Source organism: Nesoenas mayeri, assembly GCF_963082525.1.
Source record: "Nesoenas mayeri genome assembly, chromosome: 7".
NCBI lineage: Eukaryota > Metazoa > Chordata > Aves > Columbiformes > Columbidae > Nesoenas > Nesoenas mayeri.
The window spans coordinates 18,973,173-18,988,846 of NC_137551.1; the positions used below are offsets into that span (position 1 = coordinate 18,973,173).

A 15,674-nucleotide genomic window follows, 5' to 3' on the forward strand; every position below is an offset into this window, starting at 1 on the left:
TGAAACAGGGCCACATCAGCATGGTAAGGTGATAGTACCAAACTGTGTCAATAGGATTTGGCTAATAAAGAGGAGCTGTCTCCCTCTGCAGGCGAGTGTGAAATGGGCTCCGGCTGTGAGAGGAAAGCCTGAAGGAGAACGGGCTCCTCGAAGACGATTTTCACTCACCCCACCATTAAATGACAGTAAGCAAAGAGCACTTCTGTGCCAGGAACCCCTTCTCTTTGGCTGATGCAGGAACCTGCGCATGGCTCAGCCGCTGCCCTCAGCGGGACAGGGTGGCCCATGCCCCTGAGATCATGGGCAATGCCTTCCTCTGACACTTCCACATTGCAGGTGAAGCTGCACAGCTCCTGATACCTATAACCACCCTGTTCCCTCCAGCTGAGCAGGGCCACTTTACCTGCTGCTATAAAAGACTCTAGGTAGGCTGCAGCTGGGGCTGGTTCCTCTTCAGCTTTTTACAGCTACCCTTGGAGATGTCTATAGCAGCAAAGGCTATGTAATAATCTTCTTCAGGAAAACTTTTGACTTTTTTAATGATAAATTTGTAGTGATGCTGTTAGCTAATCTAATCCTCATCTCCTTTGAATTCAGTTACGTGTGTTCCTGTAAGGCAAGCTCTTCTGAGACTGAACCATGTGCTGACATAAAACTCTGCAACCTCAGTAAAGAGCTCTGCAGAGTTGAGATTTTTTTTTTTGGTATGTTATTGGTAATGTCAGAAGACCAGAGTGATCCTGCTTGATTGTGAAGAGGTGGGTGTACTCAAAGTGAACTATTTAGTGGTAGTTCAAAGGAAATAGGATGATTATTTTTATGAAGTATGAGAGAACAAGGAAGCTTGGAGGAGTTACTGAAAACCAAATGGTAATGCTCATTAGGGTAAGGGCAGCCTCATATATCTATTGTCTGTTCTTAGAAAGGTATGTCAAGTAATAGAATAATAGCTAAACCATTCTTGAAAGCAATGCAGCATATCCTATTCATCTTACAGAAAAAAAAAATAAATAGAAACTTTGCATGTTCTGCAAGCGGCAAACTCAGTGCTATAATCCCAATGATATTATTTCAATGGAGTGACTGGAGTCAAACTTCAGTGTTCTTTGTACAAAGCTTTGGGTGAGGTGATCTATCAGTTCAGGCAGTGGTAATATTGGATTTTGGACTTTAGGCAGGGAAACAGTAATGGCTATGTCCTGAACCCACCAATGAAATGCATGGACTGCTATATAAGGCCAGTCTCTTTAAAATCTAAACTAGCTGAGAAGAAGGGTTGAATGGTTAAATTTCATTAAAACTAAACTGGCAAGAAGCTAAGATCTTCAGCAAGAACAAAAGTCAGAGATTAGTAAAAAGGTGAGCAACTATCATGGTTGTATTGCTAGCTCAGGTTAAACCACAATTGCTTTGCTCTCTTTTTCTCTTGCACTTGCCCTCTGGATCAGCAGAGTGAGGGATGGTGCTAAAGACATATTTTGGCAGGAGATGCACGAACAAAGCTGAGAGTAACTACAGATAGTAAAAAAAAATTGCTGAATTAGGATCGGGCCTAGAGGCATCTCAGAGAAAGTCCGAAATAATTAACTTCAAGCAGCATGGCTGGGGTTGGAAATTACAAGTAGCACAGGGCTGTAGCCAGTGGGGAGAAGAACCCTTCAAGCTGTGCATGAACCTGTGTGCTCTGCAGCTGCCTAACAGTACAAACACCCCCTTTCTTTTCCCAGGTCTGGCTGAGGTGGCCCTCAAGAGCATGTTCTTATTGCTCTGGATACAAAGCTGCTTCCTCATTCAGCCTTAGTTGCTCTGAGTCAAATGGGCCATCCTTTCCTTGCCTGTAGGAACTGGGTTAGGAACCTGGGGGGAGCTGAAAAAACAACTGCAGCACATGTTTTGAGTGTGCCTGGTGTTGGTGTAACTTCTGCTAATTATTAGCACAGATGACTTGATAAGGCTTTGGAGCAGGAGGATGATGGTGAGGTGCTGACATAGAGCTATCAGCAAGTTCTGGTTGTGTAAATGACCCTGGGGCTATTCTGTTTGGCTTAGCAAAGGAGAAGGTGCTTTGCATGCTTGAAAATGCAGGGTGGACAGCTTTTATAGACCGTAACTGGGGTAGGCAACAGCTCATTATGGCAATTTGGTTAGTGCAATAACGTTGTTATTGTGTTGGGGTTTATTTTACTCTTGTTTAAAGCCCCATACCTGTTCTGGCTGAGAAATTCTGGATGTGTTTTGTACAAAGTCTCTCTTTAACTAGCAGTTCCAAAAACACAAACAGGTACATGCATGAATGCTTGTAGATGTTCTTTAAATTAAGTCTGAGCCTTGAGACTTCTGTGATAAAGATGTAGCTGATCAGGTTGTTTAAAGGACACCTTTGATCTTCATCAGAAGGCTTCAACAGGATTTTTGTACATGTATTTTTTCAAGAACTTGTTAGGTAGTCAGACTGATCTCCTTCAGCCTCTAAATTTTCAACTAAACTGACACTGATTAATTAAACTGACAAATTCTCAGCTAATTTAGAGTTCTCCAGCTTCTGCATATGTATTGAACTATTGTTGTCAGAACAAAGTTTGAATACATAGCAACGCTGGGCAAAATCCCAGCTTGCTCACATAATGCACTTGTCTAAATCACTGTTTCTAAACACAAGTGAGCCTACTTACAGGCTTTGAGGGACAAAAGGGTTTGTAAATGGTACATGCTACCACAAAACCAACATGAGAGCTCCTTAGAGGTGATTTTCATCATTGGTGTTTCATATGGGATTTGTAACCCTTAGCTTAGAGCCATGATAGCATTCATTTGAAGGGTGATTGCAGTTGTGACATCCTTATGTTCATAGCTCTTGGTGTCACAGTCCTTTTGTTTAATCCTCAGGATGTTAGCCATCTCTTACATTATTTTCCCTTCAGAGATGTTTCATAGTGCTAGGAGCAACTAGGTCACAGAGCAAGAAGTAACTTGGAGCACTAGTAAGGATGCCAAGTAGTCACATTCTGAGAGGTCTCCTCTTCCCACTCAGTGTGTCTGCTTTGGTCTTGTCCTGTTTGGGGAATGCTGTCTCGCCTGGCAGAGGGAAGGCAGTCCTCATCCAGTATGTTCCTCAGAAGCCATCTTTTAGAGTATTTATGCATCGAGGGACACTACTTTGGCTAGCTCTTTGCAAAATTGTTCTCAAATGCCCAACTTTTTTATCATCAGGCACATCCTTCAGAAGGACCATGCCCAAATGCTGTGCAGTGAGGGTCTGATACAGACACAAAAGCTGCTGCTTATGGCTTTATCTTGACAGACTAAAGAAGAAACGTTACTGCTGAGCTTTGTCTCATGAGTGCTAGTCAAATGCCACTCTGGGAGCTGCAAGTAAGGACTATTTCCTCTGGTACTGTGCAGATGTCAAACCCTAAACTGTCTGTATCATACTGTTTGGATGACTCTTGCAAGGCAGTTCAGCTGACCTGAAACTGAGGAAGCTGAAGATGGACTGCTTGAAAGGAGCAGGGGATCCTTTCTTCTCCCTTGGCCTGAGGGCCCTGCTTCTGCAGGGGAGGACAGCTAACAGTTGAGGAGTCACAGGAAGGAGCACAGCCAACCTCATGTCTGCTCTTGCATTTGGGGAGTGAAGGGTTCTGCTCAGTGAGTGATGCCTCCCTGTGCTTTTGCAAGGCTTTTGCTCCCCTCTAATGGCCAAATAGTTGAGAGGCCCTCTAGCAGAGACCATGGTGTCACAGGTTCTGGTGACTGGTGCCAGAAGCTGACCATGTGTGAGCAGACCTGTGAAGCATCAAGCTGACTGCAGCTCCAGGCCAGCTCAAGGTTACCCAGAACTGTACTGGGGATGGAATCTCCTCAAGCTCTTTCTGCAGCTCTGATTGCTGGGTTTTACCCCCCTTGTTTTCTATTCCACCTCCCACCTGTGTCATAGTGGCTAGGAGGAAGGGTTCCAGCTAAACTTGGGAAAGAGAGGCAATGCAGGCTTAAATATTACCACACATACTGGTGATCCAGTGGAAAAGAGCTTCTGGGTGATGGGGCTATCCGGTGAGATGTGAGGGCCTTTGCCTGGGACTCTCCCTTCTCTTCTGTCGTGCAAGAAACCGAGTCCTGTTAACTGTAATGGCTGTGCCCGTGCCTGACTGTGCCCCTTCAATGATATTAAATGATCTGTTTAACCCGACTTGCTACTGCCTCAGACCCTGAGAGCTGAGCAGGACCTGGCTCTGCCCTGCAGAGCATGTGAGGTGTTGCCTACGGTCCCAGACCAGCGCCACCTCCATGGGCTGGAGGCAGAGTGGTCCCAGACTCAGCTCCTCTCAGGGTGCATCTGCCACTGTGTGATGTGTAAAAATGACTAATAAATGCTGTCATGTATGGATTGATTTGATACCTTTTTCATACCTGACCTTTGCTCTGAACTATGAGAGAAGTTTTGCTTTCTTCATCTTGATCCTGTGTCTTCCTGAGGGTGGGCAACAGCAAGGTGTCTGGAGCAGCTTGGCTTAGGGGTGGCCAGAGGGATGTGGGGAGGATGTGGGGTGCAGGGGGCAGCCCTGCAGCTCTGGCACAGTTGTGGCAGGGGATGCACTGTAGAGAAGAAGCCTTCAAGGGCAGGAGGAGACAGAGCCCTGGGCTGAAAATGCCAGTGCAGCAGGGGCTGCAGAGCCAGCAAGCATGGCGAGAGGTGAAGGATTCACCTGGAGGCTTTTCCCATCTTTCGGGCCGGGCGGGAGAGTGGCATTCCCCACCCTGGCGCTGCTGCCTGAGGGGCCAGCCCCGGGTGCCAGCAGCCGGTAGGTGACACACCGGCTCACCTGCCAGGCCCGGCAGGCAGGGCCCCCTGCCCACTCCCGGCACCCTGCAGGGTCTCGCCTCGACGCTGCTGCGGGCGGTGCAGGAACGCGCTCCCAGCCCAGCCCCTCCTGTGCCTGGCTGCAAACAGGTCCTAAAGGCAATGAAGACAGAGATGAGACCGATCTCTTACAACTGCCTATCCACCTGAGCCCAGCTTGTCCTACCTCCAGCAGCAGCTTGGATGTTCGCATCCTCTCTGCAATTTGGGGACCTATTAAGAAACACAAGCTAGTATGTGCCAAGCAAGAAAACAAATCTCCACTGTATTAACAGTAACAGATTAACCATGGATGGTTGTGTTGTGCTGTTTTTAGCAGAGAGAGAAAACGCTGATGGCAGCCACCAAGGACACCCATCTATATGGTGCACCTTGCTTTAGCTTCAGATGAAGACAGCAATAGTCTGTACTACATGGATAGCTCAAACCATGCCAGTGATGGGGACTAAAAGATTGGCCTTGAATAAGGAAAGCATGAGTAAGAGAGTATTTAGGTAAGAGGGAATTTTTTCAGACCACCTGGGTGTGGCGAACTTCACACAAAGCAATGCCAGAAACACTTGCTTTTATCTATGAGAACTACTGGGAGACAGTGAGGCATGGAAAGATTGTAAAATGCAAGCTTCGTACCCCCTAAAACCCCTTCAAAATGAGGACTGGGGTCAAAAGCCAGGAACTGCTGACTGTTAAATCCTCTCACCCACCCACCACCCAAAAAATGCTGGAACAAATAATCTCACCACTGGTAAGCAGTGGAGATGAGCAGGAGCCATATGGACGTGTCAGAAACAGAATCTGGTCAAAGTAATCTAATTTTTCTCTATGACAGGGTAAGGGCATGGCGGAGAAGAGTCCAAGCTGCCATTTAAGGGGCTCTTAAGCATGATGCAGATGGGATGTTGTATAGGTACAAAACCCATCAGAGGTATCTAGGGTTCATGGTTGGAAAGGATCTGTTGTGTGAATTTTAGGGACATCTGTGCCAGATCTGGGTTTTTTTTCAGCATTTCCATTAATAATCTGGATGATGGAGAAGAATGTGCACTTGCTAAATCTGCAGATTTTGATGTATCCAGTGACAAAGTTACTTGCCTAACAGGTCTTTCAAATAAACAGGTCTCTTCTAAAAAACACTTCACTGAGTTCCAGTACCAAGGAGATACAGCTAGGAAGGTACTGGGGACTTGTGAAAGAGAGGTCCTGGAGAAGGTCTGTGGGACAACTGCTGTATCTTTATGAGAGATGCCTGTTCTGTTTTTGTTATGTTCTCATCTGCACTTGATATCAGTGTGGGGTAGAGGGGCACGGTGTTTGGAAAGGATGTAGGGGAAGGACTAGCTGTGTAAAGAGTTCAGCTTCTTTGTCAAGGAGTAGAAGATGATTGTGGCACCACCTGGTGCAGGTTAACAGGGAGAAGAGTTGGACTCAGCTGTGAGTCAGGATCAGTAGAGGAAATTAAAGAGAAGCTCAGGCCCTTCACAGGGGGAAGGGCTATTGCAGAGATGGGAGTGTGTGTGTGTTTGGCAGGAAGGCTGCTGGATGGAGGCACCAGCACAGAAAAGAGACTAACCACTGGAGTGACCTCAGCAGCAGTGGCACTCAGAGGCAAGGTAGGATTCAGGTTACAATGGATGGTCTTGTCTTGGATGTGTTAAGTGTATGGTTTTGATGTTTATGTTTGATCTTTAAGTGCACATTGCGGTTAGAGTTGTGCTTCCAGTGGCAGCTGTTTCAGTGCTGGGTGACTTGGCTCCCTCATTTTGGATTAGTGCATAGCAAAACACAATTTTGTTACAGTGAAGTTGGGCTGACTTCTGTGATGGCTTTCAGCATCTGTTCACCAATCAGCAGCAGCAGCAGCTCCCCCTGGAATAGGGTTTGGCAAAGACCGAGTTGTTCATATGCATTGCTTGTGAAGGAACTCTTACTGTGTCCTAGTAGGAATCCTTAGCAAAGAAGTTCCTTTCTCTCTGCATGCTAATAGCATTGGAGGAACCTAGTTTATGCCAGGCTTCCCTGTCCCATTCATCCAAGTAAGATAGTTTGCTGTGGTTATGTGGGTTTTGTTTGTTTGGTTTTGTTTGTTTGTTTTCTAAGAGAAAAGTAAAATTTCAGGGTTGTGCTTTCCCCTTGGAACATGTGCCAAATGAAGGGAAAGGAGGCTGCACTGGGTAGAGATGTCCTGCTCCCCTACTGCATGTGAAGCTTCCCTGAGCTCTTGGAGGAACCTGCTGCCTCCTTCTGTATCGGCTGAAGCATCAGGTGCACGTACATCTCAGGAGAGCTAGCTCTGTTTTACAGCTTTCCCAACAGAAACTGCGCAGGGGCAGGCTAGCAAGGCAGGTGGCTGCAGCTGGCCTTTCCCCTGGGGAATGCTTTTTGGAGCAGGAGTGCCTGGAGGGGCTCCTCTACCCCGGACTGACAGGACCCCAAAGGCACTGGCCCCATCCATCGTGGCAGGGAATCTGGCACCGAGAGAGGCTCAGCCTTCCTGCTGCAGTGGGTACACATGGACAGGGAGCAGGGAGGGGACTTGTTTTCCCTTTCATACTGTGCCAACAGGTCTTTGCTGTCCTGAGGAGCGAGGTGTTCAATTTGTAAGTGACGAACAGTGATGGCTCCTCCTAACGGCAAACCCCTGGCTGCCTCCTGCTGGCAATCCCAAGGATGGTCTTGCCCGGGCTGCTGGCGCTTGATTTCTGAGTCCCCGGACACAGGCTCGTGCTCTCAATAACCAGACAGGCAGAAGCCTAAAGGAATTGTGCCAACTTTTATTTTATTATCTGTTTTTGAAATGGGATTTGGGGAAGGGAAAGAGATGTGTGAGGGGGAGCTGATTGTTGCAAAAGGGGATGCTTTGAATGTACACTTGCAAAGGTGTTCCCATCTGACTGGAAAAGACTGAAGCAGGAAAGCATGACGGCTAGGATGCTGCTTCGGTGGATGTGCTTGCTTTATGGGATTTTTGGTTTTAAGGTCTACTTTATAGGTTATCTCATGTACAAAACAAAAAAGCATACCTTAATGTCTAGATATGTATTTGTATATATATAAGATATATATATATACACACACATATTTTATATCCTTACACTCCCCAATCCTAAAGGCTTCAAGTCTGAAGAGCCATGCATATATATGCATTATAAAGAGAGATGCCAATCTATTCAGACAAGGTTGTGTGATAAATAGGTAGGCAAGACATCTTTAACTGAAATCTCACATGCCTGCAGGGAGAAGGGCTCAGCCAAGCACCAAGCAGTGGCCCTGCATTGCCCTGTCCCTGGCTGTTCCCTGTAGGGCTGGTGTCCAGCTGCCTGTGCTCTTCCATGGATTTGGGGAGCTCTCACTATAAGGGGCAAGATCAGAGGAGCAGATTGAAACACACTTGGTTCTGCTGCCCATGGGTCAAGCACCCCACATGTCAGGGCTCCTATTTCCCCAGGGGGCTTCCAGTAGATTGTTTTGGTTTCTTTACCACAAGGATGGAGGTTTGGTGGGCAAGAGAAGAAGGGGCTTGGGAAGGGAAAGACAGTCAAAATTCACCATACGATAGTTAGACAAATCTTCATAGAGGTCCATCTGCCTGCTTGCCGCTTGCTCGCGCTCTCTTGCTCTCTCTTGCGTTCACTCTCGTTCTCTGCAAGACATACTCTGTTGTAGGGCTAAAGGTCTCCTTTTGTCAGGCTAAGGTCAAGTCCCTGGTTGTCGGAGGGCAGCCTTTCATACGGGCCTGTCCACGGCATATTGGCAAGGGCTCAGATTGGAAGCTGCCGTCTGCACTGCCGGGTAGGTGAAGTTAGCATGCTGCTTGGCCTTCAGCCGCAGGCTGGCCAGGCTGGAGTTGCATGTGTCCCTGTACATGTAGGGGCTGGCTGTTGAGGCATAAGGACAGGCACTGGATGAGACAGCGGAGTTGAGGCTTGGGCTGTTCAAGTTGTTGATGTTTCCCAGATTGTTGAGGCTGGATGCCGGTACTCCAGTCACTGCAGAAGGGACCATGGATGAAGGCATGGTCATAGAGGCGATGGAGCTGGGTGGGGAGAACATGGGCTGGGAAGAGAGGGGACTGACATTCATTGAGTTGAAGAATGGGAAGCTCTTGGCTGAGAGTGGGCTTGTGGCAAGCCCTTTGGTGGCCCAGTTGTTGTAGGAATAGCTGGAATACATGTCGTCATAAGGCTGCATTAGTCCGTTGAACTGGGCTCCGAAGCTGTTCTTGCACAGTTCAGCCTGTTGGTTCCTCTCCCGTTTCCTCCACTTAGCTCTGCGATTTTTGAACCACACCTATGAGAGAGAGAGAAGGGAGGGGATGGGAATTGCTCTGGACTGTCCCTGGAAGGAGCCTTGCCCTGGTCTCTTTGTCCAGGCAGGTGAGAGCTGTTGAAGGGTCAGGGATGCTTCCAGGGGGCTGGGAGGCCGAGCATCACAAATGGGTTGCAGTAAGATGTCTAGGCTGCAGGGTCATCTCCCAGCAAGAATCACCAGCTGGATCAAAACCCAACCACTGCTATTTTACAATATATAGAATAACCCACCTCATTTAACAAATGGATGCCCTTTACATGGGGAAAAGGTAGGACAATACTTGCTGTATTTCCAAATGACCACAGCCCAGCAGGAAAGGTTGGGATTGTGTGACTTGGAAGGAAAGTATCTGGGGGATGCAGTTTGAGAGCTGCTGAGTGGAGGAAACAACCTCTCTTTTGACTGCACCTCAGGACTGGGCTTTGGGTGGGGAGTTAGAAGTCTGCCATCTAACAGGAAAAATCTGTTAGTGTTGAAGGGACTCAAACAATATAACTTCCTAGGGCACGGAAGCTGCTGGAAGGCTATTCATGATGCTGCTAACTCATATTTCTAGTAGCAGAGAGAAGCTCTCATTCCAGCTGGAGCCCTGCCACACTATGCCTGTGACTGCACAGTGCTTTGGGAACCCCAGAGCGTGCCCTCCAGCAAGGGCAAGGCTGGGGGATGATGGCACAGAAAGAAAGGGGTCTGCTGGGTCAAGACAGCCAGCTGGTGGGGCTCTGTGTGGCAGAGCCTGGGCTTTGCATCTCCCTGTGTTATTTCAAGGTGGCATTGGCTGGGGAAGAAACCACCAGCATGGCTGGATGTGCCCAATCTCAGGCGCAGAGCCTGGTGAGGTGTTTTCAAGACAGGGAAATCTTCTAATGCCCCTAATTGCTTGGTGGCTTGTATCACAGCCGGCTTCTTCCCCACAAGCTCAGGCCTGGGAAGATGCAGGGGCTGCAGTCCTACCCGGACTCGTGCCTCCGTCAGGTTGGTCCAGACTGCAATCTCCTCCCTGGTGCTCATGTCTGGGTAACGGTTTCTCTGGAAAGTGGCTTCCAGCTCCTGGAGCTGCTGGCTGGTGAAGTGTGTCCTCTGCCTCCGCTGCTTCTTCTTGAGTGACCCGTCCTCAGGGTTGGAGTCGTCCGTCTGGTTTTGCTGGGACTTCTCGGTGTCTGTGCAAGAAACAGAAAGATGGGAGAGATCCCCTGAGTTAACCCAGGGGCTTGGATGCATTTGGAGAGCCTGTCCTTAGGGCAACCAGTACATCCTCAGTGAGGTCTCCCTCTGCTGCAGTCACCAGCAGCTCCAGCTGCACCCACAGGAGTGGTCACAGCTTGCTCCCTTGCCCTTGTGAGCAGGCATCCACCCTGCACCAAAACAACAGCCCCTTGATGCAGCACGGCTTGTCCTTGTTTAACTGTTCCAATAGATGTCAGTTTCCACGTGACTGGATTTCAATTTTCCAGGCTTCCAACCTCTGGTTGCAGTTAAGATGGGTGATACAGTGGCAGAACTTATCCAGGCCAGCCATTTCCTATTCTGCTTAAAACTAACTCTCTGCCTAAGGTGCCCTTTATAAAAACTGAAGGGAAACTGCCACTTATGAGACAGTAAAAGATCCATTAGTGTTTTTGTGGACAAGTAATGGGAGAAGGCAAATAGACAATGACAGAAGGTTGAGGTTCTTAAATTAACTACACCTGAGAAGCACAAATTTTTATCCTTCCTACCTTCTTACTCCTCTACCTTCTTGCCTAGGGGCATGTATTTCTATATTTAAAAAGTAGGAAAAGGCCTTTCTTAGACCTTACAATGAAATACTCCAGCATCTCCCTGTTCTTCTGCCCCTTCCCTACTCCTCACTCAGAGATCCCTCTCCTAGAAGCAGCATCTTTCATTTTGTTGCCCCTTAAGTGAACATCTTGAAACTCTCCAGCATTCCCCCTGGTATCTAACTGAAAAGTATAGCTCAGCCTCCTGCTGGGCATTAAGTCCAGGCCTTAAATCTAAGCTTTGGGTTGTCATGAGTGGAGGTGGGCAGCCAGGCACTTCCCTGTGCCACAGCCCCTCCTGGGGCTGTTGGTGCCCTGCAAATGGGGGCAGAATGCAAATACAAATATTTTCCACCATCAAAAGAAAATGTCCCATTTGAGCATCTGGGCAATTTAAGGAGGACAACTATAGGGAGGAAAACTACAGCTCATGTTTAATTCTACTAAGAACCAAGACAAGTCACCATAGAAGAAAATTATTCTGGTGAAAATAAATAATTTCTGATGTTCATCTCCTCCTTCCTCTGCTCTAGAAGCAAGGTGAAGCAGTTCTAACTAAAAATCAGGTTTTCAGGAGGAAGGGGAGGTGTTCTTTTGCAGTTGGAAATACTCAGCTAAACTAAGTAGAAATTGCTGCGAACAGTTGCCAAACTTTTCCATCTGGGAGAAGAACCTTTACAAATTCTGGTATTACTTTGCCGAGATTCAGATTAAAATAATTTTTGTTTGGTTGTATTTTTTTTTTGTTTTCAGTGGAAGATAGCTTAAAAGTATTCAAAGTCTAGAAAAATCCTACTATGGAAAGTATCTTGTACAGCCCCTTAAAAAGCAGGGAGGCAAGAAAATAGTAACCTGGAATACAGCTGGGCGAGAAAAAAAAAAGGCTAAAAGGCTTCCTGAAGTCAGATGGATGTGGTCTGGAAAAATATGCCCCATAAAGCTAAATGGAAAAGAGAGAGGCTGAAAGGCACCTGAGACAGAGAAAGGGCTCTGCTGCAGGGCAGATGCTCTAAAGGAGCCAGGGCCTGGGACCTGGTGCCACTACTCCGTTCCTGTGGCAGTGCGCTAATTCAGAAACCACTATCTGCTGTTCCTGGGAAAACCATTCTTGCACCTGCCTGCCTCTGGAGGGAGCGGTGCTGGAGCCATGGAGAGCATTTGCAGGAGAGATGCTTACTCTTCATGGAGGAAAGCTTGAGTGCAGTCAGAAAAGATCTGTTTCTATGGGAATGCATTGCATTGACCAAAACAATGCAGGGTCCCCACGAGCTGCCTCCACTTCTGTGGCAGGCTTAATGTTATCAGCCAGCAGGAAAGCAATGGCAAGGAGAGCTAACTGGCTATTGAGAACTGCTCTGAGAAGCTGGAGAAGCCTCTACCATGTGTTGGCTCACAGCAGCAGAGCACAAGCTGGTTGTGTTCAGTGAGAAGGTGCTGTCTCCTGTTCCCAGTGCCAGGACCAGCTCTTGTTTCCATCCAGGGTTTACCTGCATGAGAACTTTCCCCTTGGAAAGTTGCCAAGAAGCTGTAGGACCTGAAATGTGGAATAGCAGGAGATGGCTGTGGTCTGATGGCAATCTCTGCGTTCCCATGAGCATCCTCATTTGGGGATCCTACGTTCGGCAGAACTCTTGGAATCGTGCTCTTAATGTGGATTTTGTGTTGTTTTGCTTTTATAGTGGTTCTTCCAAGAGGATAAATCTGATTTCTCTAGCTCAGTGTTCTAAGCCACTGTTGGAAGAGGGAGATTCCTGCATTATCCATCTCTAAAACAGATTAAAAGGGGAATGATGCCACTGTGTCTGAGCTAGTTATTAGGAATGGCTCAGTACAGAAGAAGGGACAACATTTGGTTTGTTGTTCATCTGCTAAGTCTGGGTTAATTAAGAGCCTGATGCATACAGGGGATATGTTCCCACAGGAGCCCCTGACAAAAGCAGATTTCTGAAGGGGTTGCTGGCAAGCAGGGGGCTGTGCCCTGATCGGGAGCTCCTGCTCAGGACCGCCCTGCTTCACACAGGAAGAAACTACACCAAAAGGGAAGGAGAATGGAGTGAAAATACCACTGGCTTATGGGCCAGCTGTAGCATCTGGGTGGAAGAGCTCACCAAGTATCTTGCTTTGGTATTTGTCTCCTCCATACCTTCTGGTGCAGAACTTTCCATGAGTCTTGTGAAGTCCAAGGAGATGTGGGAATCCTGACTTGGAGCCTGGAAAAATCTCTACAGCTACATGTTCCTCTTGTTGTCCTCTCCATTTCTGTACCTGCTACCTGTGGCTCTTCCTGAGCATTGCTAATAGGGACTGTCATCTCTGTTTCTGATGCTTCTCTAGGCAGGGGAAAAGTGCCCTCTGTAAATGGTGCAGAGCTTGGGCATTGCAGTGGGGATCAAAAACGGGGCAATACAGGGAAACAAGGGACCCTCTGGGAAGGACAGACCCTGTGGGTGCTCTGAATCCATACTGAGGAGCAGAATTCAGGGAGATGCAGGGCAGTTCCTCACCACCTCCCTCTTCATCCTTGCTCTCCACCTGACCTTTGCTGCCTGATGAAACCTAACAGAAGGGGGTGTCACAATCCACTCCATGCCATCCCAGGAGATCTCTGAGAGCTGAGCCTGGACAAGAAGGTTTGCGCTCCCTTCCTTGGGATCCCATGTTCTGCAGATGAAGGAAGCAGAGCTGAGGAGGGAGGCAAGAAGTGCCAGAAGCACAGCCCTACCCCGTCTCGGGCAGCCCTCAGTGACACACTCTGCCTGGCACTGGAGATGTGTGGCTGCCATTGGCCTCTCTGATACCAATGCACAAGCTGCCAGCCTCTGCATGCAGGTAGCGCTGGCAAACACCCACCTCCCAGAACCATTTATATTTCTAGACCATTTAAGACAGTGGGGAGTGACGTAGCCAGGCACCCAGCATTTATTGTCAACCCAAAATAGGGTGTGGAATATATCTCGTGCACATTCGCCCACTCAATGAAACGACTGTGGTCATAGCTGGAATTAGCTGCTCATGCCTAATGGAAATAAAAGTCAGCTCCTAAATTGGCAGTTCTGCAGTGTGCCAGGGTGGGCTCGATCCGGAAGGCCACTTGAATGGAGATGACCGCTGTGCATCCAAAGCAGCTGACAAGGAGCCACTGAGCTTGGGGATGTGCCCAACTAAGGTACGCGTGCAGTGGGGAATTCGGTGGGTGGGTTCTCTGACCATAGTTATCCCAGCATAACTCACTTCACAATACTTACTCTGGGGAATGTTAACCTGCGTCATTATGTTTATTAGCTTTTGCATGCGGGTGAGCCCGCAGGCTTTATACAGGGAGCAGCAGGCTGTCCTCAGCCCTCACCTCCCCTCGTGCTGGCACTGGCGAGGCAGCCTTGCATTGTCCTGCTGCATCCAGAGCAATAAGGGATGGATCACTCACAGGACAGATGCAAAATCCAGGGGAAGCCATACCATTTGGTAGGTGATTTCTGAGCAGATGTGAATGGTGATGTTTCTTCTTCAGGGCTTGATAAAGAATACAGGAGGTATGGGCTTTGTTCAGCCTTCAGGAATGGTCAGAGGGACCTTTGCAGGACAGAAGCAACCCGCTGCCCGTTGTGGAGCCTTGTGCCAAGGCACAGACAACCAGGCTTTTTCAATTAAAGCGGGGGCAAGACAGTATTTCTCTTCCTTCTTGTTGCCTGAACCTGGAAAGTTTAGCCCAAGGTTAACTTATAGCATGGAAAGTTTCAAACTCCGAAATTTAAATAGGGCTTTTTAAAAACGGTAATTTATAACCAGGCATAGCCTTCCGTTCCTTGGATAGGACTTCCCATGTTGCAGGGAGACCTCTCCTGCTCTGGGGACCTGGTTTATGTGAATACAATAAAATCTCAATTGGGCAGTGACCTTGCTTGCCTGACTCCTGCCTGCACCTTCTGTCAGCAGTGGCTTCCTACAGCCTGGCAAGGCACCTCCTATCACCAGGACAGCGCTGTCATTGTGATACATGCCCCTATACCTTCCCCCTGCTCACTGGGATGGCCCTGCTGCCATGGCACTGTGCTGGCTCATGGTAAAAGAAGTAGTTCGGTGTGTTCCCAGGAGAACAGCAACCAGCTCTTGCAAGCAACTGGCCACCCAGATCCACCCGCAAGGACAGGTCAGGACCTCTCTGGCATCTTGAGCCTCGCACTCACCGCTGTGGTCCTGTCCTTTGCAGCTGTGCTCGTGTTGAGGGGTCCCGGAGTCTGAGAGAGACAAGGCTGGGCTGCGAGCCTCTGTGTCCGCCAGCAGGTTGAAATCCATGAGGCAGGGATGGGTGGCAGAGGAGGAGAAATCTGAAAAAGCAGGAGGCACAGGGTGATTAGGGAGATGAATCTGCGTGTGACCTCTCCCCACCCTCTCTGGGAGGGACTTGCCAACCCTTGACGAAAGGTATAGGAAAAGCAAAGGATCCCTGTGTGATCCTTGGACCACTTTGAGTTTCCTGGCTGGAAAATGGACATGCCAGGCTTTCTGCTGAGCTTCCCTATAAATCAAAGATCATCTAGTGACACTTCTATTTGAAGCCTTCAGAGAAAGAGCCTCCAATTTATAGGTGACATTCAGACTGAAATAGCAACGCCAGGAGCATGCTGTGTAACGGAGATCTGAGGAAGTGGTTCTGGGCCAGCCAAGGGCTGTTAGCACCTTCTCCAGACATCCCGCCTCCCATCTTCCCTGCCCAGCTTCCCTCCTCTTGTTCCTTTGCTTCTCCACAA

The 15,674-nt window shown here is 48.4% G+C and overlaps 1 protein-coding gene across 1 annotated transcript; it reads right to left on the reverse strand.

The window, feature by feature from the left end:
- Positions 1-8,581: 8,581 nt before the first annotated feature.
- On the reverse strand, positions 8,582-15,219 carry PITX3 (paired like homeodomain 3; the record flags this gene model as incomplete). Its single annotated transcript, XM_080347995.1, has 3 exons — positions 8,582-9,145; positions 10,121-10,326; positions 15,111-15,219. The coding sequence occupies 3 exons, from the start codon at positions 15,217-15,219 to the stop codon at positions 8,582-8,584; spliced, it is 879 nt and encodes a 292-aa protein (XP_080204121.1).
- Between the last annotated feature and the right edge of the window lie 455 nt (positions 15,220-15,674).